Here is a 27,452-nt window from a genome sequence, read left to right as displayed (position 1 = left end):
TAGTTATTATATTTATGTCCATGTGTGTTGTTTCCCTACTAGAATGTAAGCCCCACTTCCCCCCGCCAGGGCAGGGAACACTCTAGTCTTACTCACTGTTGTATTTCTAACTTCTAGAAAAATGCCTGGCAGTTAGTCGGTGCTCAGTATATTTTGGTTCCCTTCCTTTCCCTTCAGCAGTAAGTAGCATGTGGTCAGTCTCAGTGTCAGGAAGATCAGGTTTACCAGCAGCTCCTAAGCTAGCTTCTGCAAGGACGCAAAAGTCCGAGCATGCACACATCAAAGAGGCTCCAGGAGGAGACCAACCAGTGCGGGGGGAGGGAGACCCTGGTGCTGGGGATCTTTTAATCTGAAGCAGCAGAATAGATGCCCTACGTCTATCTAATGAACTGGTTTGGGGGTGTCCTCTGCCCTCAGCAGCCGGACACCTAGAACCCTCGAGGCCCTGGGACAGGTCGAGGCTGCTCCCACCTGACCACCCGCAGAGCGATAGGGCCATGGGCCTTTTTGGGGACAGCAGCTGGGTTTTGCCGTCCTTCCCGCACCCACCCCGCCCTCCCAGTGCTGAGTGAGCCCCAGACTTTTCCCCGCATGTGGCCAGCACACTGCCCCGGGGCCGCTGAGGACAGACACTATGGAAGCTGTGACCTTGGGAAGATGGCCATGAGTGTGTGCAGGGGGTGGGGGAGTGTTGGCTTAAACTTCTTTGGAGAGAAGAGAAATGAAGGACAGAGCACAAGGGAGAAGGGAAAGCAGGGGGGGAGGAAGGGGAAGGTGGGGAGGGCGGAGAGAGAAATGTTGGAGCAAAGGACTTTTTTTTTTTTTTAATCTTAGAAATGTTTGAATTGGTGGGAAGGAGCCAGTTGACAGGGAGAGTTTGAAAATGCAGGAACGCAGGGTAAGGAAGAGCGAATCACTGGACAGAGTCTAGGGTGCCGATCTCCCCGGCTGGCCCAGGACTAAGGGGCTTCCCAGGAGGTGGGAAGAGGCATGAAGGGGACTTCTCCATGGACATCCAATGGGGCGCGCTGGCCCAGGTGAGCTGGCCAGGTTGTGGGTATGGGTGTGACTGTGGTGGAGAGGGGGACAGGTGACTAAGGGTACACGTTCATATGCCTCCTGAGGCCTCCCAGGGATCGAACCTCACCTCACCTCCACCCCCACAAAAGCACATTTCCTGGGCAGCCATGCGACGCTGGAAAGCCACCCAGCCTTACCAGGCCTCCTATGCCTCAGACGTAAAACAAGGAGAGAGGGTTGGATGATGTCTGAGGTACTTTCCAGGCCCTGTTGAGCTGTTGCAAGTCAACGGTTGAAGTTGCTTGTGATGGGTTTAATGGCCCTGGCTGTTCACAGGGGTCTCCAGGGGGATCATCTTGCCTCTTGCCAATCCTGCTTTGGAGGACATGGCTTTGGGATGGTGGGGAGGCATGCGAGTGGGTGCACCTAGGCTTGTCCACCCTCAGGAAGCTCTGCAGCCCGAGTAGGGTCTGGGTGAGCCAGGCACCACGTGGTGACATCAGTCTGTGAGGGGAGACATGATTTCAGCAGCAGCACCATGTGGCTTCGGTAGAAGTGACAACAGCAGGAAATTGGCGGGGTGGGGAGGGGGGTGCTGGTGAGCTGATCGGATTTCTCAATTATTTCTTTACACTAACCGGTTTGGGCTGAGCCAGCACCTGGGGCTCTTCAGTTTTGTGGGGAGCGGGGGTCCCAGGAGAGATGCTACCAGCCATCCTTCAGTTTGGGCTGACGGGGAGGGGTGCTGAGTGATGAATGCACGTATGAAAAACAGGTATGGCTTTATTTTTCAAGCTGATGGAGCAGGTCATGCCAATTACATTAGCTTTTGAAAAGACGCAAAGCAAACAAACAAACAAGAAATACCACGTATGGGTCCGTAATAGTGTTCATGTGTGTTGTATGTTGGGGGGAGGGGGCTAAAATCCCAAATCAATAAGGTCATTAAATTATCTCTGTTGAGTGTTTAAGGCTATTACTTTAAGCGAACACAGGGCAGTTGGCTGTGTTTTCTGTAATCAGCTTTGGACTCATTGGGCATATTGATCTCTTCAGCGCTATCTGGTGTTCTGGAAACATCAGCGCGGTCTTCCCCCACCCCTCCTCCTCCTTCCTCCTCTTCTTCCCGAGGCTTCTAAAAAGCAAAAACACAATTCTCTCTGCTGGCTGGGCTGCAAGTTTTCCACTTCACATCATCATCATTTGTTCTAAAAGCAAAATGCAATTTTCTGCGACTCTTTACACTTCTGTATCTGTGTGTGTGTGTGTGTGTGCGTGCACACACACACACACACACAGCCTCTGTGCTCAACAATGTGCTTTTTAATATAGCGAAGGAGCAAAGACAACAGGTCCACTATAGTCCTGGGCATATCCCAGGGCAGGGAAGCCATTCCCAGTCCAGCAAGAAACATTGTGCCCATTGAGACTGCTCTCTAGCTCTGGGTGGCTCACAATCCCAATCTTTGTGACTACCAAAGAATCATGGCCTGTACCCATCCCCTTGGACCCCACCCTGCTGGCCCCCAAAGGTCACTGACAGTGATGTCACGGAAAAGCATGTGGTCACAGAGCCTGTCCTCAGAAGAAGCACAGAAACCCTCGGTGGATCCTTGAAGCTGGTGGAGTTACCCACTCCCTGCCATCTCAGCCCAGCCCTGAGCCCTGGAGAATCTCTTAGTTTCCCCCAGCTTCGAGGTAGCACAGCAGGGGAAGGACTCCACCCTGGCCTGAGTGGCCTGAGTGGCCTGAGTGGGACTGTGAGCCAAGAAGGTGTGGCAGTCTGCCATGTCCACCCTCCGTGGCACCCATCTCTGTCGAGGACTGAGCAAGGGGGACCCTGACCCCTCCCCTTAGACCTCCTGCTGCTCATCTGCTTTAGCCCCATTCTCGCTGGACTCACGTCCATGTCTTGCATTCATTTGCCTTTTTGATCCCTCTTTCTCCCCCCTTTACTCTCCGCAGAACTGACAGACACAGATGTACCTGTATACACACACACCACACACACACACCCCTGTCCCCATTAATCCACTCTGAGAGGGTCAGCCTCATCCGACTCAGCCCAGAGAACCCAGGGAAGCCCCGCTGGAGAGGGAGAAGCGCCATTAGCTGGAGCCTACACACACCTGCCTCAAGTTTGGGGACACAGAGATCCTGGGTGCTCTGGGGCAATAGAGAGAGAATTACAAAGAAAACAGCAACATTTATAGTAAAACTGCGTTGACTGAGCACTGTCCATGTGTCCGAAGTATTCCACATACATCACTTCCCATCCACTCCTGGAGGGAGATGTGTCTGTGGCATTTTAGCGCTAAAGAAGGTGAGTCTCCATGGCGAGGGCAAACCCTTAGGTGGTAGACTTGAAACCAGACTTTGACTCCAAATCTGAGACCCTCTGTTCTATCCTGAGGCTTAGACATGACAACAAGTGACTAGGATTGTTTGCACTCCAGAAGGGAAGGTGGGGGCTGCTACGTGTGTATGTGGTGGGGGCTGGGGTGGCCAGTTTAAGGAATTTGGAGCCCTGGTAAGGAGGTGGGATGAAGCCATGATGCACTTTCCTAATGTCATCCTCCCCGACACTTGTCCCCTCCTCTCTTCTTGGGATCAGGGCCTTTCAACTTAACTCTGCCCAAGACCGCCTCCGTGACTGCCACCACCCAGCAACCCACTGCTGTTTGGAAAGAGTCCCGGCTCCCATTCTGGGAGCTCCTCTCTGCTTCTCTCCCCGCTCAGGCCACTCTGCCTCACTTGCTGGGCCTCAGCTCCGTGTACTTCTGACTACCAGGCTCTGCGTTGGCTGCGCCCTTTGCCTGACACATCTCTGTCCCCTCATCTTTTTGGTGACCTCCTCTGATATTCTGAGTCCCAACTTGTGACACTGTCCCTAATCCTCATCCCCACTGTCTTCCCCTAACACTGCACACCTAACCTTGCACTCCAGGTACGGCCAAAGCTGTATTTTAGACAGATCACTGTATTGGTGGGGCAGATGTTGGCCGGCTGAGATGCTAAGGGCTGGGAGAACATTTGGAGTCCATTGCAACCATTCTGGGGAAAGGGAACCAGGGCAGGGGATGGAAAGAAGGGTTCTTGGCTGGGGCTGGGGGCAGGTTCTGAGGTTGAGAATCCCAGATGGAACTGAGTTGACCCCCAGGGTCAGACTAAAGGAGGCTAGCACCTGTCCAAGGTGGGGCTCAGGAAAGTTTTGCCTCTCGGCAGGGGACATCCCGAGAAGACCTTTGGAAGACCCTTTCAACCCTTTAACTGATTCTGTCATAACTGTGGCATCCTCCGGGTTGCTCAGAAGGCAGGAGCTCTAAAAATAGAAAGCCTTATTATTACCGATTAAATTTCTTTCCACCTACAGAATTTTCTGAAAGTAATAATAAGAGGAAGCCTGAGTCTGCTGAAGTGTTCAGGGAGCAGAGATGTATTGAGAGGTGATGAGAGAGAGAGGGCATAGAGAATGTGAGGCCAGGCAGGTAAGAAAGGGTTAGGGGAAAAACCACTTATCAAACACACTGATGGGTAAAGGGACCTTCCAGAGGGTGTGGAGCTTCCAAGGGAGGTACACGTGAATATTAAAACCATAGAGTTCCCACTGAGACCATTGCCTGAGCCAGGGGAGGACATCGGCCTCTGGGTGCACCCCTCCCCCATCTCTGCTTCAGGGTAATGCATGAATGCTCCCCATCACTGTGATAGATGCGCAGTTCACTCCCCCACTCTCCTGCCTCCCAATGCATTTCATGCTCATGAAGATCCACCTGCAAAGCCCACTACAGCCTTGCAGCTTCTGAGGATGGCCTCCACGGCAACTAAAGATCTATAAAGTCATATGAAGAGATGAAGCCAAAGAAGAGAAGACATGGAAAATACTCTATTTGTACATTTTATATATTTAAAAAAAATGATCCTCCAAAGTGAATCAGTGTCAGGTATTGCAAACCTGGATTCACCCTATAGCTCGGCCTTAGAATAATTTAGAGTGATTTGAATGCCTCTTTCTAATGACATGAAAAAGTCCATGTCACTTTCCATGTGTCTCTTGTAGGTTCTCTTCTCCCACATGGCTTAGTTCCGTGGCCTGGGTGCCATCCCCAGGCTTTCCTACAGGAGTGGTCTTATCGCCGTGGACTATTTCGGGAAATCTGGCTCTTCTAATAACTGCCTTGGGCTCTTAAATGGAATTATTCCAAGTTGTCATTTGTTCATAGGTTAAAAATGATTGGATAACCGCATTTTCACATGGCTTCACATAGTAACTCCTCTGAGTTTCCTTTTCCGCAAAATGGAGATCCTAAAGGAGTTGTAGTTTAATGGGTAGAGAGTTTCAGTTTTGCAAGATGAAAAGAGTTCTGGAGATTGGTTGCACAGCAATGTGAATGTACAATGTGAAAATTTAACTGAGTAGATTTTAAAGGTCTTCTTGGTTTTTTGGTGATTGATGAATCAGGCGGCACCCAATCCAGCGGCTAGGAAGGGGCTATGAAATGAAAGACTTCTATAGTTGGAAGGGAGCAGAAACAAGGAGGTTATACTAGGTGATTAGAAGGTTATACTAGGTGATTAGAAAGTTACTTTCCCTTTAGGGGATGGCAGGGGTTTTATAAGGCAGATTACCTACCCATTGCTGGTCAGGAGATTCCTGATTGGCTGGTTTACAATTGAATCTCTGGTAGAGCAGAAACTGTAATTGAGTTGACTGGATTTGGTGATGTGGGGTTTAGCATAAGTAACTCCATTTTGAGCCTGTCATCTTGTTTTTAACAGGACTCAACACTACTGGACTCTGCGCTTAAAAATAGTTAACGTGCGAAGTCTTGTTATGTTTTACCACTATTAAAAAAAACAAAACAAATAATAGGGATGCCTGGGTGACTCAGTTGGTTAAGCATCTGCCTTCAGCTCAGGTCATGATCCCAAGGTCCTGGGATCGAGTCCCGCATCGGGCTCCCTGCTTAGCGGGGAGCCTGCTTCTCCCTCTGCCTCCCACTCCCCCTGCTTGTGTGCTCTCTCTCTCTCTCTCTCTCTCTCTGACAAACAAATAAATCTTAAAAAAACAAAACAAAACAAAAAAACAGAGATAATAAAGTCTGTCTCACCTCATGGTGAAGATGGGCTAAGAAGTGTGTAACTTTGCACGGTTCCTAGCTCATGGCAAACATGCAACTTGATAAATGTTAACTTATTTCTTTTTTGTTAAGTAGGCACCTAGCATGGAGCCCAGCTCAGTGCTTGAACTCACAACTCTGAGATCAAGACCTGAGCTGAAACCAAGAGTTTGACATTTAACCCACTGAGCCACCCAGGCAGATAGATGTTAACTTTTATTAGTAGCATTAGTCCTGATAGTTTCTTGTTCCCCAAATTGGCATTTTCTTTCCCAAGGCTAAAATCAAGTTGTTTCTCTAGGGAAGGGAAAAGCTATAGGGGATCATCACCTAGCGGAATCTCCAAAACATTCATCATTGACATTAGGTTCTCCCTGAGGCTAGACTCTGCATGTCTTTATAACAGCTAAAGTTCATCTTAACGCAAATGAGCTCACTTAAGCTACGCAAGCCCCCAGGGAACAGGTCTAATTATTTTCATCACTTGTCTGAAGTCACATAGCTTGTAAGTGTCTGTCCAGACAAGGCCGTTGGTTCCAGGGCCTACTATGCTGACCACTATGTCATGGCCTCCACCCAGCCCACCATGCTTTAGAATCTCTAGCTTATGGCCACTTTCAGCAGTGGGTCTCTTTTGCTGTGGCCAGTGAAACTCCATAGGCCCTATTCTCCTGTAATGCCAGCCATCAGTCAGCTCAGATTTGTAGGACATGTGTATTTCAGATGTAAGAAGAACACCCCTGGGTGGTGCTCACATCAGGAGAACTCTGGAATGGCTCCAGAGATCACTGGTTACTTGTAAGACTGCTCAGTTCCAACAAGTCTCCCCTCAGAGCTCTGTGGAGGATGCCCTTCACCCAGAAGTTCTGTTCAGTAGCTTGGCATGTTCTTTACTCACTAATTAATTAAAGTAATATAGGCACAGAATAAGAAATTCTCAAGCAATAAAGGACAACAGAAAATGAAAAGTAGAGATGTTCCTTCCCTTCCCTCCCTGTGTCTAGTCTCTAGTTCTTCTGGAGGTAATTTCCAGACTTGAACCATCTAAATGCTTTTATGCCTTTCTCTTGGTTTTTCAATTTTAAATAGCATTTATTGATTTCTCACCGTAGAGAGGAAGGTTATAACTGTTTTGCAGTAACTGTAACTCTCCTAATTTTTTTTGTTGTTCTTCACCTGTGTCATTTTAAATAATATATTTAAATTTGTATTTTCAAAAGATTATCTTTCTTGATATCTCAACTTCAGACAGGACTTTCTGATTTTGCATTGCAAAATGAGGAATTCACCTCCCTCCATGTTTGGATGTATCAGCTGTTCTCTTACTTTTCCATTGCTCTTTGAAATATTTACACTCTATTTTGTAACTATCATTACATCCTCTGTGTTTGGTGTAGATGCTGATTTTATAGATAAAAAATCAATGAGTATTTGTGTTATGATTATTTATTATTTTCCTCAGAACTAAGCAGTGTGATTAGACCCATAGAAAGATGTAATTCTCTCTCTTTTAAAAAAGATTTTATTTTTATTTGTTTGAGAGAGAGAGAGAGCATGAGCAAGGTGAGGGGCAGAGGGAGAAGCAGGCTTCCCCCTGAGCAGGGAGCCCGATGCGGGGCTCGATCCCAGGACTCTGGGATCATGACCTGAACTAAAGGTAGATGCCTAATCGACTGAGCCAGCCAGGTTCCCCTAAAGATGTAATTCTCTTATTGAAGGAATTAAACATGGAGGCCATTTGACTGAGGTGGCTATAATGGCTTGGTAGCCTACCTAAGCCAGAGTCAATTCCTATCAATGTACTTGTATCCAAGAAAGCAAAATTTAAGAGCAGCCAATCACAACGGCCAACTAGGCTTTCCTAAATAAGACAATGGCTTCAGCTTTAGATGAAATAATTTCCCTGCTTTGCTTATATATCTGCTCTATAAAAGTCTCTCCTCTAGTTCCTGTCCACTAGGTGCCCCTAACCACTTTTGGCTTGGCACTGGTGGATTCCAACTGATGTTTGCTCAAATAAACTCTTCAAAAATTTAATGGGGTCCCTGGGTGGGTCAGCTGGTTGGGCATCTGACTCTTGATTTTGGCTCAGGTCATGATCTTAGGGTCATGAGATCGAGCCCTGTGTTTGGCTCCACGCTGGGCATGGAACCTGCTTAAGATTCTCTCTCTCCCTTTCCCTCTGCCCTCTCCCCACTCTTGGGTGCTCTCTCTCTCTCTCAAAAAAAATTTAACGTACCTCAGTTTATCTTTTTAACACTGTCTTGTTAAGACTTTCCCATTCAAAGGAGAATGCTCCCAGAATCAATGTTCCAGTTTACCCAAATCACAGAAGAACTATGAAATTCCCGTGGCCTCCTGGGGAAGGAACTGGATCTGAGCTTCATGTTCTTGTTTGTATATACCACTTAGTTTTCCTGCACCTCAGGAGCAACCTCCATAAAACAACGATGGCTATCATTTTATGGAGCATGTATGAAGTGCTAAGCACAGCATTCTAAGCACTGTGTATACGTTACCTTGGTCCATCTCCAAAATAACCCCATGAGCTAGGGCCAATCATCATTGCAATTTCAGGCACAAGGGGCTGAGATTTAGCAAGACTAAGCAATTTCACAAGGTGGTAAGTCACAGAGGCAAGGCTTCAACCCAGGTGGCCTGACTCCAAAATCCACACTCTCCTTAGTTGTGTTCTGTTGTTTCTGTGAAAGCATTTCTCAGCTCCCTTTCCATAATCAATACATGCCAGTGATCCTGTGAGCATTTATGCCATTAAGTATTGATAGTAACTACCTTCAGAGCCATGAATTTTGAAAGGGCCCTTGACTCTTGAAGTTATTCTTCTCAGAGGGCTCTGTCCTTTCCTAATGTGCTTGCTTATTTTCTAGGTCCCCTAGAGAACTGTCACAATAGGATTTTAATTCCTTTCACTTCGGGGTTACTTTAACTCTTTCTGAGCCCCATGCTCTCCTCTCTCTCAGATTTCTCTTTGGCTGGAGTATGCTTTCAAATGATCATTATAAAAAGGTTGCAGAGGATGTCAAATTTCTGACCTTTAGCATACAGTCTTATACACATTGCTTTATAGATAACCAGCTTTATTTTTTTAAATGTTTAGGTTTTTATGTATCTTTGGTGTTTCTTTTTTTTATTTATTATATTATATTATATTTATTTATTATATTATATATATTATATTATATTTATTTATTTGAGAGAGAGAATTAGATAGAGAGAGCATGAGAGGGGGTAGGGTCCGAGGGAGAAGCAGACTCCCTGCTGAGCAGGGAGCCCGATGTGGGACTCGATCCCAGGAGCCTGGGATCATGACCTGAGCCGAAGACAGTCGCTTAACCAACTGAGCCACCCAGGCGCCCTATCTTTGGCGTTTCTAAGCTCTTACTGGGATATATATATGAGTGGTGGGCCTAATCTGTGTTTTTTGTAAGCTCCAGGCATTTGTCATTCTTTCTTTGTTTTGTCATTTTCTCTATTCTCACTTTCTGGAATGCTCATTAAATGGATGGTCCACCTACTGGGTTGATCCTTTAAGTCTCTTAACTTTTTGTCTGAAATTTTCTGTCTCTTTGTCTTTATGATCTATATGGTCTGGAGGTCTTTTTGAATTTGTCTTTCAGTTGCTCTATCGACCTTTTCTCTTTAGCCACTGTGTTTGTCATTTCCAATCTCTTGCTCTCTGGATGTTTTATTTTTACAGTAACTCTTTTTGTTTTATGCATGTACTATCTCCCTGAATCTTTCTGAGCACGGGAATTAGAATCATTTAAAAGGTCTCTTCTGTTTTGTTTTCTCTCGGGTGTTTTGGTTCTTCATCTAGATTCTTCTGTGATGCTGATTTTTCTCAAATACCTAGTAGTCTTTGGAATTCCACTCCTATCTTTTTGAATGAAGGAGAAAGTTTATTAATCTCTAAAGCCAGCATGAATTTCCTTTGTGGTTGTGGAGGACTGTTTGTTTACCAGGTCTCTTTCCTCAGTGGAAGACAATTAAGGTTATAGACAAAATGCCCGCACTCATGTTGGTTGAAGTCTTAGCGATACAAATATCATATATATAATGGGATAAATAAATGTAAAATTTTGATAAGATTTGGTGAGAAAAAGGCTTATGAAGGAGTATAGTGGGGAGATCTAATTTAGATTGGAGTTTTAGGAAAGGACTTACTGAGGAGGTGACAATTATACTGGGTCCTAGAAAATGGGCTGGAGTTGCCTGATAGAGTTGGCATAAGAGCCTTCCAAGCAGCAAGGATAGCATGTTTAAAGGCCCTGGGGCAGGAAAGGGTGTGCCATGTTGTAGGCACTGAAAGGACAGCTGGGCATCTCTGACATACAGATGGAGCTCAAGAGTATATGAGTTTAGGGTAAAGAAGTAGCCAGGGTCCAGGTCATGGGGACCTTAAAGATCAAGTTATGGTAAAGGACGTTACTTTTCAGTTCAATTATAAATCATTAAAGGATTTTAATCATAGGAGTAATATGATCGAATCCACATTAAAAAAAAATCTAGCTATTGTGTGGCTAATGGAATGGAGAGGGTAACAGTGGAAGCAGGGGGAAAAGGAGGTTTTTGTAGTAGTCTAGGCCAAAGAAGATGGAGATCAAGCTTGGTACATTAAAGATGAAGAGAAGAACTGACAGAATTGGGTGGGGGATGAAGTAAAAGGAGCAAGGGGGAAAGTAGTTTCATGGATGACTTATATTTCTGGCTTGAGCAACACGGTGGCTAGAGATGCCATCTGGGAATGGAAGACTCTAGATGAAAAGCAGATTTGGAGGCAAGATTCTGAGTTTAGTTAAGTTATGGTGGGTGCGAGATGGTTGTGAGACATCCAAGCATAGATGTCTAGAGGGCCTGTGAATATTTGGATCTGGAGAGGATTGTGCCAAGGAGGCCAAAGGATCATGCTTAAGAAGGGAAGAGAACAGTCAGTAGTGTTGAATGCTGTCCCATTGTCAAATAAACAGTATCTAAAACATATTAATTCAAATCTGAAACAAAGAGGTTTTTGAAGACCTTGGAAAGAGCAGTCTTATTAGAGTGGTGGCCCTGGAGGCCAGACTGTGTGGACTGAGAAACAAGTGGAAGGTGAGCAAACTGATGGCGGTGGGGGGTGGGGAGGGTGCTCAGACAGCACATTTGGGAAGGGGAAGAGAGAATGGTGGCTAAAGGGAAGTGTAGCATAATACAGATTTCCACATCAAAATTATTCACTAGATTATGAGCTTGAGAAGGGCAGGAGCCCTTTCCTATACATCTTTCTGTCCCCTAGGCCAGCACAGTGGCTAGAATATGGGAGATGATCAAACCATGTTTATTGAATCTCCTGGAATATACAAATCCTTGGAAAGAGAACTGCTCTAATGTTCCGTGGCAGGTAGAGCTGGCTCAATACCTGGCCTGCAGTGCTGTTGCTGAGTTCCATCACAAGTCCAGATAATCACAGAATGTCTGTCAACAGTTGTGACTTGTGGAAATTGCCATTGTCAGCCTGACCTCTTGGGGTTAAACTGCTGAAGGTTCTACTCTGGTGGTCCTGCTGATAAACCCCAGGCTCTGGTTGGAGAATTGAGCAGTCCTCTCGAGATAAGAACAGGTATTTTCTAACGTTTAGTGAGTACCTACTATGCCCTGTGTTTTCACATGTTTTCTCATCTTTTCACATATCTCTCATATTCCCAACCGTCATTCACATTTCACAGATGAGAACATGAAAGCACAGAGAAGTTAAGTGTATTTCCTAATGTGCTATAAATAGCAGAGTCAGGATTTGAACCCAGGTCTTCCGATTTCACAGAGCACACACATTACTCTATGAAGGTATATGGAAAATCAGCAGGAAAGAAGAGGAGTAAGACGGGCTTTCATGGTCCAAGAATCTTGATCGCTCATCTTTTCAGTGACTTTCGAGGGACATGAAAAGCAGATGGTAATTAAGTGATCACGGGTGGGAGGAGGTGGAGGAGAGGAGAAGGGAAGGGTAGCTGAAGAGACTGATTCATTAATGGGATGAGATTCAGGTGGGTGGGCCCCTGAGCGGCTGCGCCAAGGGGATGCTCGTGAAACCTTCGTTTTTGGCTCCAACCTTATGGCTTTTTCAGGGAGGTAAGGATTCCAGGCTTTTCTGTTTGTTTGATTTGCTCCTCCTCAACTATGTGCCTTATGAAATAAAATGTATGAAGGGAAGGGGCTGTGACTGCTGATGCACCAATGGCAGAAAACAAGTTCAGAGGAAAAAAGAATATTTTGTTTAAAATTTTAAAAATATTTTAATTATTTTTCTCATTGTAAATGTAATTGGTAATAGGAAAATCTAATAGGGAACTCATACAATATTGAAAGTTCTGCAGAAGAAAATAAAAATCACCTCAAAATTCCATGACCTAGAGCCAAATGTTGTTTGAATTTTGCCGTATTCTGGTCCAAAGAATATTTTTGAAAAAATCCAAAGCTCCTTTGAATTCACATAAAATATTTAAAGGAATCATAGACAGTCCCTCCTTTTTCCTGCAGGCAATCACGTTGATCTTACATGAACAGAGGAAGAGAAGAGTCTGGTTTTCCTTAAAAATCCCCATAAAAGTCATATTCTTAGCCACCCATGCTATGACATTCCAGTGGACCCCACATCCTGGTAGTAGGGAACTCTCTCAGTTCCAAATATAAATCCTCCTCTTCGTTAGACCCACCTCCACTAGTCCTGGCAATGGCAAAAACATCTATGTAGTCAATAAATACAAAAATAGCCACTCAATTTGCTCTTGAGGCAACTACTATTTTACAGAAGGAGCCCAAGCCAAAAGATGAGCTAAAGCCCAGAAGGAAAGAGGCTCTCTTCACCATGATGATTGTCTCAGGACCTCACTTTTAACTGATGAACTAGCAGGGAGGGAAGAAAAAGGAAATGAAGGTTATGGAGGAGACACTTAGGGACCACTGGAGGCGGAAGCTCTTTTAATAACGGAATCATAAAAATGTCTGTGAACAGAAGTTCTTGTCTTTAAAAAAAGCCAAAGATCTCACAGCTGGCTGGGGGTCAGTCTTACTGTCCCCAAGACAGTGAGACTCCCTGGCAGAAGGTAATGTGGATAAAGCCCCCAATCCAGCATCTGGAGCATGCAAGGACTCATCAGGCATGAGTCCCCTTCCTTGCTCCATCTAATGAGCTTTTCCTTGCCCTGGCAGCCTCCTGGGCTGTGTGACATGTCCTCAGATGGACAGACAATATTTTAATAGAATAATGAAGTCTGACGGTATGGAAATCAGCATTGGCATTGACCTTCCAGTCACGGTGTACAGACCCTGGTTCTCCACATCCGTAGGACTCATGGAGAACATCGTCAAGCAAGAGGCCACGCCAAACCGAATTACAAGAATACCCCCTGAAGTCGTTCCTCGGTGAGTACCAATAAAACCCGTGTTTCTAGCTTTTTGGTAAATTCACAACCTGCTTTTGCCCAAATTTTTGCACGTACTTTTATCTTTAAAAAACACTGGGGGCTACCACGTTAAGTACGCTGGGGGATCCTCAACTGCAGTAGCAGCAGAAAATCTGGAGATACTCAAGATACACGGCTGCTGGCAGGGTGCAGACAGGAGAAGCTCCCCAGAGAGGCAGGCATCACCAATACTGTTTGTTCGTTCCCTTTGGTGCTTACTGTGCGTCTGTCCATGTTTGCATTTCCTCCACCCCCATCCCGTGTGCATCCCCACCCCCCTTTTCCCATCTGCAGGCTCCCTATTCTTATCAAAGGCTGCTCCTCTTCTCCAGATCATGTAATGCCCGTTACCATGGCACCCGGTACTTCACGTTATTAAGACAATCTCTTTATTAGTAAGCCTGCTCCTCCCAGGATGCCAGGCGCCTTGGAGCCCATTTGAGAAGGTGATGAACGTGTGTCTTGGGAGGCTTAGGGACTGTCAGGGGGTCAGGACAGACAGGCTCAGAGAGCTTGGACCTCACGCCCCCCTCGTGGATCGCGCCTCACTGCTTGCAGGGTGACTGGGACTCACAGCCCTGTCTCCTTTCATTGCCTTTTCTTTGCATCACGCACTCGTAATAATTATATATGTTATCACACTTCACATTTTACAGAAGGATTTCAAATACATCCCTGCCTTCAATCCTCATGGTGTTCCTGTGAACTAAGAATTTTGTGCTCATTTTAAAGGCTGAAGAAACTGGAAGCTGACATTCAGGGAATCTGACTGTTCAAGGTTATACAGACACTCAGTACCAATGGCCAAGCTGGGACTCAAACCAGACCCTCTACAGACACCCCTCTTATCATCGTCAGACAGGCACACAGAGAGACAGACAAAACATTCTACGCCTTTTGGGTGCTCAATAATCATTTGTTGATTTATTGGACTAAATTTTGCTTTTGAATCAAATGTGATGTTACTGACTTACCATCACTGCTTTGGATTACTTTCCCAGTAGAGGATTAGATTCAACAACTTCTTTTTGTTTGTTTTTTTGTTTCTTTTTCTTCCTTTTGAGCACCTGCTAGGAACAAGGCATGATGGAAATGTTGGGGAGTGCAAAGAGTGTCCTATATCACCTGTATTCTTCGACAGTGAAGGATGGGTAACACACACACACTATGCACACAAAGCTATCACCCAGCACAGAGTGTGATAAAAGCCAGTCATCCATTCACCAACGATTCATTGCCTATGAGCCACGTCCCCAGGATTCATTGATGAATAAAAGAGATATGCGCCTTGCTCTCACGGAGCTTTCTGTCTGTGGAAGGAGACAGGTATTAAGCAAAGAGTTGCACAATTGTTTAATTATAACTGGGATGTGTGCTTGGCAAGGGAGAGTGGATGTACCACCAGAGCATAGAAGCAAAGGTCCCGACTTTTGCTGGGGGGCAGGGATGGGGGGCATGTGACACAGAAAGCTTCCAAAGGAAAAGACTTTGATCCACAGAGGTGGGATGATGAGTCTCACTGCCCCCCACCCCCCAAGGAAACTGAGGTCCCTGCCTCATCACAATTAGGCCAAGCCCTCAGTAGACATTGAGAAAAGAGCAGGAATTTCAAAGGGCATGAAGGATGGGTTTTTAGTAGCAGCAAGTTCAATGATATTCATCTGTGGATATGCTTCACGATGAGAAAACCCAAAGGTCACAAGGCTAAGCTAGTTGTGGATCACAACAGGGAGGTACTCAGCGCTGGGAGGTGGGGGTGGGAGTTTCAAGAGCAGGGAGAGAGAAGGAGATACAGAGAGCCACACAGAGAAGAGGGAGAGGGGGAGATGAGAAAGAGAAAGAGAGAGAGAGAGAGACCTCCCTGGGAGGATCAGGAAGAGGTGACATGTAGGTGCCCAGAGAAGGACCAGCTAGGATTCAGCTAATGGGGGTGATTAGTGGGGCGGATGGTGTTCCAGAAGGATAAAGCAGCTTGAGCGAAAGCAGAGAACAAAGGAGAAGGAGTGTGCCAGGTGTGTCTGGGGACGTGCACGCTGTGCACTTTTCTGGAGACGAGCATGGGCTCAGTCAAGGGGAGGGCTGAAGGTTTGGAGAAGTGGAAGGGGACCCAGTGTAGATACCTCCATGGGCAGAGGGGGGCCATGAAGAGTATCTGGTCTGAGGAGTCCCATCAGAGCTATGCATTAGGAGGATTAGTCTGTCGGGAGGCCGCAGGGTGGATGGGGAGGGAGGGCAGGAGGTGCCCTTTCGTCTCACTCCCACTGGCCTACCAGGGGGATCAATAAACGGGAGTTTTAACAGTCTTCTGCCTAATTGCCAATGGAAAAGGGGTGATGAATTTTTAGCCCTAATCGTGATTGCTTTTTTAAATTACTTGGCATGACTGATCCTTCCCTGAAGTGTAGAAAGGGTGTATCCCTGCCCCTCAAACAGTTGGGGAAATAATGGATGTTCAGGAACCGCTGATAGGATTAACTGAATTTCCCCCCTTCCTGCTTTAGCTTTTGGTGGTGTGAAGTCCTTGGGAACTGTTTCCATCTGCTAGGATGTCAAGGGGAAGTCCTCTCTGCTGCCCCTGCCTCCTCCACCTTGGATTTCAGAGCCCTTCCAGTCTTGGCTGAAGCCTGTGAAGGATCAGGACCAACCGCATCCATGCAGGGCCAAGGCGGGAGGGGGCAGCATCAGCCTCAGACAGAGGCTTTGATGAGGCGGCACAAAGGCTCCAGTCCTTAAATATCTGTGCCCAGCCTGCTGCTGTGTCTGAAATTCCCCCTTAAGAGTCACTGATGTTTGGGCAATTCCAGAAATAACGCTTCACGCTAACAGCTGCCCAGGGTGACGTCACCGGCAGCCAGAAAACCCTTCCTCTCCCCGTGGGCCTTTGCACCGGGGAACTGCTTCTGGATCTGCCCCTCCCCTGCCGTCCTGCAGTTCCTGTAGCCCAGCTCTAACTGGGCATCCTCTGGGGCTCCTTCTGCCAGGGTATTCCTCTTCAGCCAGCCCTCTGCATCCGGAATGCTTTGAACTATTTCTCCTCTCTCGGGCCGACTTTCTCCCAGCTAAGTCTTTCAAAACCCTATAGCTGCAGGCAAACACCACCTCACCCCTCCCTCACCCCTCCCTCACCCCCGACCTCAACCCGTTTTCCAGAACCTTCATCTGACCAGAGCCTCGGCCTCCTGCCTGCCGGGGACAGAGGTTTGGACAGTTAAAGGATTGCATCTTCAAGGGGAAGGGTGGTAGAGAGAACCCAGTATTTAGAGTCAAAAGAATTTCCTAAGCTTGACTCCACTACTTGTACCAATCGTGACTTGAGGAGCTTGGTCTCTGAAAAGACATTAATGTTGGCTTTACAGAGTAACCAGGAGGCGCCAATGAGTAATCTCTTACACTGCAACATGGCGTGCATACCCGGTGAAGGTTTGGCCTTCTCTAGATACCATTCCGTAAAGCTGTGATTCTTAAATTTCACTGCCTATGGGTATCACCTGTGGAGCTTGTTAAAGACCCTCATGCCCAGACCCTCTCTAGCTCCAAAGATTCTGAATCAGAGAGTCCAGACAGGGCCCAGAAGTCTCTGGGTTTAACAGCCTCCTGGATGAGTCTCGTGTAGATGGTGTATGGATGCTTTGAGCAACCCTACTGTGGGGGTAAATGTCTCAGATCCCGACTTCCTCCACTCATTCTCTTCTGTGTCCCATGGTTGGTACCAGCTCAATTGGGCCTAGTTTCCCTTCTGAGGCTACTCTAATACACTAAGTACAGAGATTTCTCAAACTCTCTCTGATGTGGCTAAATATTGACTTTTAAGACGCTCTTTGTGCCACACCCCGGCCCCTGATCAACTCTCCGTCTGCCTTTAGCTATTTCTATTCATTTTTGCGATTCGGCAGAGTTACCTGAATGCTGGCGGTTAATGCAGCTCTCGCTCAATGCCTTCTGGAACTAAGTGCTTTCTGGCCTTTTGGGATTAGCTGCCTGGAAATAGAGTTAGTTATACAGTGTTTGGCTTTTGGCAGTAAGAGAACTATGTCTTGGCTGAACACTGACTCAAAAGGCCTTCCCCGTTACAGAGAAAATCATTACAGCAAGATAAATTCTCATGTCCTAATATCCAACATCCTTTCTGACTGCAGCCCCCTTGGATCTGCTTTTAATAATATTTCATACCTGCTTATAAATAAGCTATAAAAGCGTGCTGTAGATGATCAGGTGTTATGCACAGAGGAAATTTTAATACCATGGCTTATATAATTGCAAGACGTCCCTCTGATGTGAATACCTGAGAACAGAACAAGGTCAGTTTTAGCCTACGTCCTCCTCTGTGGCATCTATATATGCCCAGTGGCTCTTCCGAGGGGACAAAACAGTGGTTTTGTTGCCATACAGAGCCCATGGCCAGGCGCTTATACATGAAGACCCCGTCAAATATAACAGACACTTGCCCTTATGTAAATTTAGCTCTACAAGTGGTGAGGTCTTTGCGCTGTGCTGAGGGTAATGGTGAGGTTCTTGACGTCCCTGTCTGCCCCACCCCCCCACTCAGCTGCCAGCAATGATAATCTGCCTCCTGCAGTCACTGGAGGGTATATTTAGAGCCTCTTCCCCAAGAGTGAGCTGGATCTGAAAATAGATCGCTTGGCCTGTGTGCGACTGGGTTGCAGCCTCTAAATCTACACCTGAATATATGTAGCCAGTAGCCAGCCTGATGCACGTCTGTTCAACAGAATGTAAGTGCCAGTGGCCTCGTCTTGGGGGCTGGGCTCTACTCCAGGATTTCTTCTTCCCTCACAGGACTTGAGCAGGCCTTCCTGACAGCCACCTCTTTGGCTGTGACTCCTTGGATCTGGACCCAGTCTGGATTATAGTGTCCCATATTTGAACTGCTGGCCTCTCTCTAGAAGGGACCAGATGTTTCCCTCTGGTCTCAGCTCTGTGTGATCACAGTTCTGTATCCTGAGAGCCCCCATGTGCTTTGCAGCTGTGGTCGAGTTGTTTATGACAGGGAGCGTTTTTATGACCATCATTTGACTGGGAACCGAGAGATGGAGGCATCTATGTAACTGTTCTTTCCACCTTGAAAATGTTATGACAATGTTATTAGTTCGGAGTTAAGGGCGGTTGAAAGTTACCCTTAAACTTGTAGCTTATAGCCTCGTGAGAGCAGGGATAGAGCTTCTCGGGGTTCATAGCTGTCATCTTAGCATCCATTCAATAAGCATTTATTAAGCACTCACTGTATACAAAGCAAAATGCTAGATTCTTTGATATTATAAAGATGAATAAGTTGTCCCTATATTCAAGAAGAAGGTCCTAGTTTAACAAGTAATTATGATACAAAGGGAAATTAAACTAAATAAATATTTAAGCAAGTTTTTTGGAGAACAGTGGAAGTACTAACCGTATGTAAGGGAAGATTGACAGATGAGACAGCCTTTAGATAGTACCTTTAGTGAATAAGATTTTGATGGCAGAGGGGCTGGGGTGTGAATATGTCTCACACGGTCCCAGCAAACCTCAAGTCAGTATATGCTAAGTCCACACAGCCGATGGCCTCAGCCACCACATCTGCTAAGCAAGAGCTTCTTGTGTTTCTAAGTTCCAATTGTGTGTTCTAGCAAATGGGCAAAGTGGATTTTACTGGTTCCTTGGAATTATCCCGGGAAGTGGTTTCTCATTTTTTGCTGATGGCTCCTTCTTAAGAAGCTTCCTGTTAAAGAAAGATTCTCTTTCTTTAAGTCAGTACTCCCCAGACTCATCTAACTGCGCATTAGGATCACCCAGGCTTCTTTTAGCAGGTCCCAAACCCAGACCACAACCCCAAGCCAATTACATAATCTCTAGAGGTGGATAAAGGCTTCTGTAATTTTTTTTAAGCTTCCCAGGTACTTGTGATGCCAAGTTTGGGGAACAACTCCCTTAGGGCAAGTTTAACTCTTCTTGTTTCACTAGTAACTGGAGCCATTGGCTACGATACACAGGAGTGGTGGCTAAGCCATGGGGACACCTTGTAGATAAAGCATGTGTCTTTGAACACCTTTTAGACCTTCTGGAAATGGCCCAGGTTTTGGTGATAGCTGAGACAGTCCTCATTTAAAGCTGATCAGCTCTCTGTCTGAATCAGGCACCTCATTTCCATCCTCAGAGGCTCTCAGTCACCAAGATGGATGTACTATATTAATGCCAGTATCAAGTCTGTCCACACAGGAGTATATGATTCCATGAGAAGGAGCCCATGAAAATGAAAATTGGGTTGTAAAAACTGTTGGGAGTCTAGGAACACTCCCTTCCTCATGTCTAGGACCCTGGGGTTGACATCAGGAGAGGTTAGCATAATGAACAAATTTTAGTTCATCCATTCATCCATCGTGCAGTTATTGGATTTCTGTTATGTGTTAGACACTGTTGTAAAGGCTTTTGGGGTTGCAAAAATGACTCAGACCCAGTTGCCAGTTATTTAGGGTTTCCTGCCTACTAAGACGGCTTTTCAGATGCGTTCAAGACAATCATCCAAGAAGGGACGTGATGAGGGACACAAGAATGGTCCCAACTACAGGCTGTGGGAATCTAGGAGAGTGGTCCCAACAGAGGGCCATCGAAAAGTGCCCATGAGAACGGCCTTAGGGAATGGCAGTATTTGGACAGAGAACAGAAAGAGGGGAAGACTCTTCTGAGCAGAAGAGCAGAAGGAACACACACGCAAAGATGGATTCGTGGGGTGGCAGCCCTGGAAAACAGTGGGTTATCTGAATCTGACCAGCACGTGAAAGGGAGACAAAGCCAGGAAGGGAGGTTTCCAGCAGTGCACAGCTGACGTGGCACGTCGAACACAGAATCAGGGGCGAGACAATGCACCCATGGAACTCTTGGAAGCCAGGTCATCTGAAGGGGAGACCTGAACCATTGCATTCCCCAGCTTCTGGAATACACTGAGCTCATTCCCTCCTCGGGGCAATGAGACCTACTGTTCCCTCCGCCTGGTCCACGCTCCCCACCACCTCTTCCTTTTCCCCCAACTGAATCTTAGTCTTTCTTTAGATCTGAGTATAACTGTCATTTCCTCAAAGAAGTCTCGCTGACCTTTCAATTTAAATTAGATTTCCCTGCTATAGTCTCTCATCTCATCCAATTATTTTCCTTCATAGCACTTATCATGGCTTCTAATGATATATTTATGTCTCTGGCTATTTGCTCTCCAGCTCTTCCATTAGACTGCATAAGCTCCATGAGGTCAGGGACTTGATCTTATTGTCTCTTAGTGCATCCCCAGTGATTGACAGGCAAAAAGCTCTCAATAAGTGTTGGCTGAATGATAAGTGAATGAATGAATGACAGCAAAGAGAAAAAAAAAAAAACCAATATGTAAGAACCTCCCACCCCATAACACATGTAATAGAAACACATCACTATTAAGGGAAAGGTCAAGGTCTGGTGAAAGACACGTTGGCTGGGAGTTGGAGTCAGGGGCCTGGTTTTATACCCATTTCTGTCATGCTCTAGTTGTGAGACCACATCTGAAATCTGACTGGTTAAAGTGGCTCTCTTTCCTTCCCTGACTTCACAGCCTTGGACTCAAAGTCCTCATTTATAAAATAGGGTAATACGGTATGCCCTGCTTAACTCTAGTATTTGGGAAAACACATTGAAACTTTATATACTATTAGGCAGGTGAAGTACACACAAATATAAAAATGTTAATTGGTGTCATAAATGTAGAGATATTTGCCTCTACATTTTATATCTAATAAATGACTTTTGTTTTTTATTCATGTTTACTGCAAAATAGCATTTTCTATTGCCATTGTTCAAAAGCGCGCGCGCACACACACACACACACACACACACACATACACACACACACACACACACAAAGATACCAGTGGTTAAGCTATATCCTTTTATTACCAGGGTGAACATAAGATATGCCAGTGAAAACAGATGCCCTTTTCATTTACTCAAAGGCACTAATGACTTTAATAAAAGCAGAACATATCACTTAAGAGAAATAGATAATTAGCCTTGACAAGAAGTGAGCTCAGAATTCTTATGAATGAATTAGCTAATTCTCACTATGGACATCGAGCATTTGGTTTTTCATATGATATCCTAATGAGAACCCAGTAACAGCTGGGGGCAGTGGAGTGACTGAAATCAGTGGGGTTGTCTGGGAAGGGCTTAGGTCAGGCTAATGTTGTTATATCAATAATGGTCTTAGGACACTGTGGTACCAGCCAAAAACGTGGATTAGAAAGAAAAACCACATTTATATGTCTTGTACTTTAGACAAAGTTTATGGCTTGTTATGGGATGTTAAATCATATGGAAGGTATCGCAAGGTAAGCATGCTGGGATATTTTGGTATAAGCATAGCAAGCATTTTTTTAATGCAAACATTTATTGAGCACCTACTGTGTTCTAGCATTTAGGCAGGAAAGCAACTTATGTGGGGAAGCAGGTCAGGGAAGGTAAATGGACATAACATTGAACCACAAGTTGGGATGAATGTACTGTGCTCCCACAGTGAGCAAAATAGACCAGAAGGGATCACTGGAGAAAGGGAAGAAAAAAGAAAACAGACAAACAAGAAGATATTACTTCCTTGTGTTTGTATAGAACTCTGGCGTGTAAAACAAACAAAACCCTAAAACCAAACCAAACCACATGCACTCCTCTCGTCCCATTTGATCATGAAACAAAAACAAAACCCAGAAACCTTAGTGAGGTGAGTGGTGTGGGTGTCCCCCCGCCCCACCCCCAAGAGTAAATGAGCTTGCCCAAGGTCACACAGCTGGAGAGCAGTGGAACTGGAGGTACTGGGCCTTATGATCTCTATCCCAGAGCACTTTCCTCCCGATGGAGCTTAAAGGGTAGGTTGAGACAAGACGGTGGGGCCCTTCCATGCCAGGCTAAGGCTTTTGGTCTTTATTCTGTGAGCCGAAGTGGTCAGGTACACCTAACTTAGCGAAAGGGGAAGAAAGTAGAGTCTACCCCACACTGCTGACAGCTCATCTTGACACTGACCTTGAATAAAGCTCTAAGGACAGCTTTTCAAAGGATGGTTTTTGAGTACTTGGAAGGACCCTTGCCAACACTGGCTCACCAAAAAGCCAGCTGTGCTGAAATAACTCATTTCTTTCTCGGACAGGCATACAAAATGGTAGTTTGTGTTTTAGTAAGACACTTGCTTCAGACACTTCTGTGGAGAAAATGGACAGTTATAGAATTGGGGTGTGGATCCATTTGCATTTAATTTTCAAGTTGAAGGGGATTTTGGAACTCCTCTAGCCCTGTTCCATCATTTCACCAATGAGTAAAAAGAAACAAGGGGTAAAGTGACTTGCTTAAATTACAGCAGCATCATCATCAAACTAGCTTGTACCTATTGAGCATTAATTGTGTATCTGCCATCTCCTAAGTGATTAACGCGTGTGGACTCAATTCTCATCACAAACCTATGCGGTCACCGAGGCCCAGGGAGAGTCAGTCCCTTGCCAATACTGTGAGGCTGTAAGCAATGGAACTGGGATTGGTACCCAGCAATGCTGGGTTCTGACTCGCTTTCTCTGCAGACACAGCCTCTTCAGGCCACACAACGAGTGTTGTATAAGCCAAGTGTCCGTGGTCCTCATAAACGGATGGTATGCTGGTCTGCTGTAGGATGTCCTTGCTATGTCCTTTTCAGTATTTCTGTCCCTAAGTTAGATAAAATATGGGAGCAGCGCGTCAGATCTTCAGAAGTCATGAAATGGGGGGAGGAATAACATACACTGGATGAAAGAAGCAGGAATCCCAGAAGATCCGGGGTGATGAGTGAACCCAAATGTTGCACTTCAGAGGAGGAGAGGATGATATTGCATGTTGGCCCCAAAGCCGATGGCCCAAGAAGAGGATGAAGACTGGGTATAAAGGAGAATACAGCCGGGTGGGTGGGTGGGTCATCTGTCAAGTTAGTTCTGTGCGAATTCACACATGGGGCTGCCCAGGAGCTCATGCAGGGAGGCGAACAGTACCCCCGGATTCTGCATGGTCCGCATCTATGCCAGTTCTCAACCGAGCCTCTGAGGTCAGCCCCTAGCCAAGGAAGCCCCGGGCACACCATGCCTTCCCAGTGACAGCCTGCATCTTTCTTCTTCCTTCCTGACCGACTTTGGCTCTGATTCCCATCTGGGCCCCCTCCTCCCTCGTCATCCAGACTCTGTTCCTGTCTCTGGGCCTTTATTCTTACTTTTTGCTCTGGGTTCTCTTAGCACTTAAATCTTGATTTTTTTTTTTCCTGTGGGCCTTGAGTTGCCTTGCATCCCTCCATGTGCCATGCCGCATCAAGGGCAAGCCTCTCATCCTGTCCCAGCCTCTCAGAGCTCAGCCCACGACACTGGTGGGTATGTTGACAGCACCCGCGTTGCCCTGCCAACCCAAACACCAGGGGGAGGAGACCCGGATCAGAGCTGCAGTATTGTATTCAAGCCTGGCCAACCCCCTTCCCCTCCCTGAGAGTCTCCCGGAATTGAAGTGTATTCCTAGAAAAAGAATAGGTTGTCAATAGACTCGAATACTTGGTGATACATGGGATGGTTGAACGAGGCAAGGGTGCCTACAGAAGTAGATTATGGGCATGGGAGATTTATCTGTGAATTTGCAGAAGATCCCCACAGGCCCCTCTTGTGTGGCGGCAGGGAGTACCCTAGAGCTTGTTGGCAGAAGCTACAGAGAGGAGGTAGATGCCAGTTCAACTAAAAAAACTTTCTTATGGTAAGAGCTATCTGGAAATGGAATGGAATAGTAGTGAGCCTTCCATGACTGGAGGTGTCCAAGTACAGGCCCAGCAGTGGCTTGTCAGGAAAGCTGTATAACAGACACGCACATCAAAGGGATACTTGGACTCTTTGATTTGTGGCTGGGTTCCACCCAAGAGAGTCTCTGGCTCAGGGAGGGCTCAGTGGTGCCTTTCGAACAAGGGTGGGATGACAGCGGTGGATAAGGTGAATGCATCCCTCCAAGTGAGCGGCCATCACCACCTCTAGCCAACGCGTCCTCCCTGCTCGCACGTGTTCCCTGTGAGCCAGCTCAGGCTCCCCACTGCACCTGTCAGCTTCTTCTGGAAGAGCGCAGACAAACGCTTCTGGCCCGCAGGGCAGGACAGGCCCAGCCCACATCCAAGGGAGGCTGTAGCTTCGTTTTCCATAGCTGGGGATGGAGTCTCACACTTCTCCAATCTTGCGCTAATGAAGGGGTTCTGGTCTCTCTTGGCCCTCACCCCTACCCCCCGGCACAGATCAAACACCCAGGGCATCGGACGGACAGGAGCCCGAGTGGGAAAATGCCTCTTACTAAAGCCCCCATCGATGTCTGTGGGTGCAAGTCAAGAAGGAGGCCCCTCCAGAGTCTCCCGGCCCCTGCCACCCGCCTCCCTCCCTCCCTCCCTCCCTGGCTCCTGGCCTACGGGGGGCGGTCACGCCGTGGTCTGGGCTTCCGGGACGCTGGGCCCCGCCGCCCGCAGCGCCCCGGGGAGGCGCGGAACCGGCGGAGCGCCCGCGGCCGCCCAGCCCCGAGGGAAGCAAAGCAGCACGAGGCGCCCGCGCGCGGTGGGGCGGTGGCGGCGGCGGCGGCGGCGGCGGCGGCGGCGGGACGCGGCGGTGGCGGCGGCGGCGCTGTGCGTGGTTACTGACAGGCACCAGCTGCTGCGCCGCCCGCCGCCCGGACGCGCTATGTGGCCGCTCCGAGCGAGGGCTAGATTCCAGACTAATCCCGGAGGGCTGGCCCAGCCCGAGCTGCCCGGGCTGCGAGGAAGCGATGACCACTCCTGTTAGCCCAAGTTGAAGGCAGCCCGGCTGCGCGCGGGAGCCCGGGAGGCCGCGCTCTTCGGAAGACGCTCGGGAGAGGAACATGAACTGAAGAGTCAACATGTATGGGAATTATTCTCACTTCATGAAGTTTCCCACAGGCTTTGGCGGTGAGTCCTGCGCTCGGGCTGCCCCGGGGGGACCTGTCTGGACGGGCCAGAGGGGAATCGGGAAACGTGGACAGCCGTATGCTAGTGAACTGGGAGGAGGGCATGTATGTTTGTACGCGTTCGTAGTGTGTTTCCGCGTGAGTGTGTCTGTGAGTGCAGGGGAGCGGGGGGAGAGGGCATGGTCGGAGGTGAGGCTCTGTGCATAGCAGCATGAGTGAGCAGAAGAGAGGGCATGCAAATATTCCAAGAGCCTTCCAACCCACCTGCCTGAGAATATATGTGAGACCCAGACAGAACAAGAGCATTGTTAGAACCCAGTGTGTTTGTGTGCGTGTGCAAAGTGGAAGGGTCAAAGGCAATCACTAGGGTGTACCTATTATCCAACTTGTAATGAGAAAAATGTGATGAAAAAGGTTTTGCCTGGCTATTAAGAGTCCCTGCGATACTCGGGAACAAGGGCATGCTTGTTTTATTTAAAAGCAGATCTCCGTATAATTGGATTTTTTTAAAAAAGAAAACGGAGCACTTGAATTTGCCACCGTGTTTTCCTTCCTCTGTTGTCTTCCCTTTTGATTTGCTAATAGCCCCGCGCCCCCTCCCTGCTGCTTTCCCTCGCTAGGGTCTCCGCCTGCAGTTACACTCGGAGGGTGGAGGGTCGGGTCTGGGGGCGGGAGTCTGTGCTCCCAGGACCTGCAGGCTGAAGGTCCGAGTCGCCACTTCTCAGGGGCTGCCTTCCAGGCGACCGGAGGCTCCCTTGATTCAGTGGCAGAAGCCGTCCAGCTTTGAATAAATGGAACCAACAGCTGACCAACTGGCCTCTCACTTGTCAGCTGGTGGCCTGTAGCTTGCATTCTTGGGAGCCAAAGAGGAGCTTTTGCCCTGCGGATGCTGGCAGACAGGACAAAGCAGAAATTCTTGTTGGGTCTTGAGAACTGAAAAGTCCCTGCTCTCCCGACCTCCTGTGTGGACAGATAGGCAATTCATCCGAGGGCTTGGCGGGTAGAGCTTGCCTCCTTTGCAGGGCAAAACCCTCTGTGAGGCGTGGAGGGACATTGCAAGGTGGATTTGGTCCCTGCTGGGGAGGCATTGGGCCAGGGGGCTTGCTCATTCATTCAGGGTGCCTTGGGGAGTTTCTGTGAGCCAAGCGTGGTGTTAGGTTCTGGGAAGACAGATGTGAATGAGACACGGTCTCTGCCACTTGGACAGAGTAGGCTTATCACACAGACACATTGTAATATTTTGTGCTGTGTGCTCTTTGGGATGCAGGAAGAGGTTGTTGCTGGGACACAAGAGGTGGGGGGCCATGGATGCCGTCCAGGAAGAAGGGATGTTGAAGTCATTGGGGCCAGTCTCATGATATGACCCAGTGCGAGTGGTGGCCAAGGCTCTGACCGGGACATCTGATCTCATTTATAGTTGGGTCCTGGGTGTGAAAAGCCTTCTCGGCTCCCATCTTGGTTCCATTCACAGCTGAGACACTTTTTCCTTTTCCCTCTGAATTCAGCTGTCTGAGGTCTGAGGGATGTGCTTGTCCTTCAGATCCTCGGGAACCCCAAGGTCTGGGAGGTCATGGCTTCATGAATGCCATGGAGACCCTCTGAGCCAGTGGGAGTGAATAACTGGGTAAAGATGGAAAGATCCAGGGAGAGAGCTAAGAGAAAGTTTGGATAAAGAAGGTCTAGCCCCAAATTCAACGGGGATTGCCTGCTGGAATCTTGGAATGTTAGTCTCCTCAGGGACCTCCAAGAGCACCTTAGACCTCTCATTTTATGAGTGGAAACAAAAGCCTCAACAAGGCAGGGACCAGTCTAAGGCTATGTGGGGTCTGATTGGGAGAGACCTTCCGGAAAAGCCCCTGACTCAAACTTACAATAGTACTCCTTCAATCTGATCTAGTGAAAC

General features: G+C 47.3%; 1 protein-coding gene across 5 annotated transcripts in view; it reads left to right on the top strand.

The window, feature by feature from the left end:
- RXRG (retinoid X receptor gamma) overlaps positions 1–27,452 on the top strand; it is a 69,448-nt gene that overhangs the window by 598 nt on the left and 41,398 nt on the right. For 2 of the 5 annotated variants that reach the window (XM_028104702.2, XM_028104698.2), the window contains exon 2: positions 13,484–13,559. Coding sequence is in view for 2 of the 5 variants with exons in the window: in XM_028104698.2 (XP_027960499.1) it covers positions 13,484–13,559 (76 nt within the window). In the remaining 3 variants the exon portion in view is untranslated. Of the gene's footprint in view, positions 1–13,346; positions 13,560–25,243; positions 25,551–27,452 lie in introns of those variants that run through there. The other 3 variants (XM_028104700.2, XM_028104701.2, XM_028104699.2) reach the window with 2 other exon arrangements.

Source organism: Eumetopias jubatus, unplaced genomic scaffold (assembly GCF_037043125.1).
Source record: "Eumetopias jubatus isolate StellerSeaLion01/CBP00866 unplaced genomic scaffold, mEumJub1_p1.0 scaffold_12, whole genome shotgun sequence".
NCBI lineage: Eukaryota > Metazoa > Chordata > Mammalia > Carnivora > Otariidae > Eumetopias > Eumetopias jubatus.
Note: the sequence above shows the minus strand (reverse complement) of the source record. Positions and strands in the feature narration are given on the sequence as shown.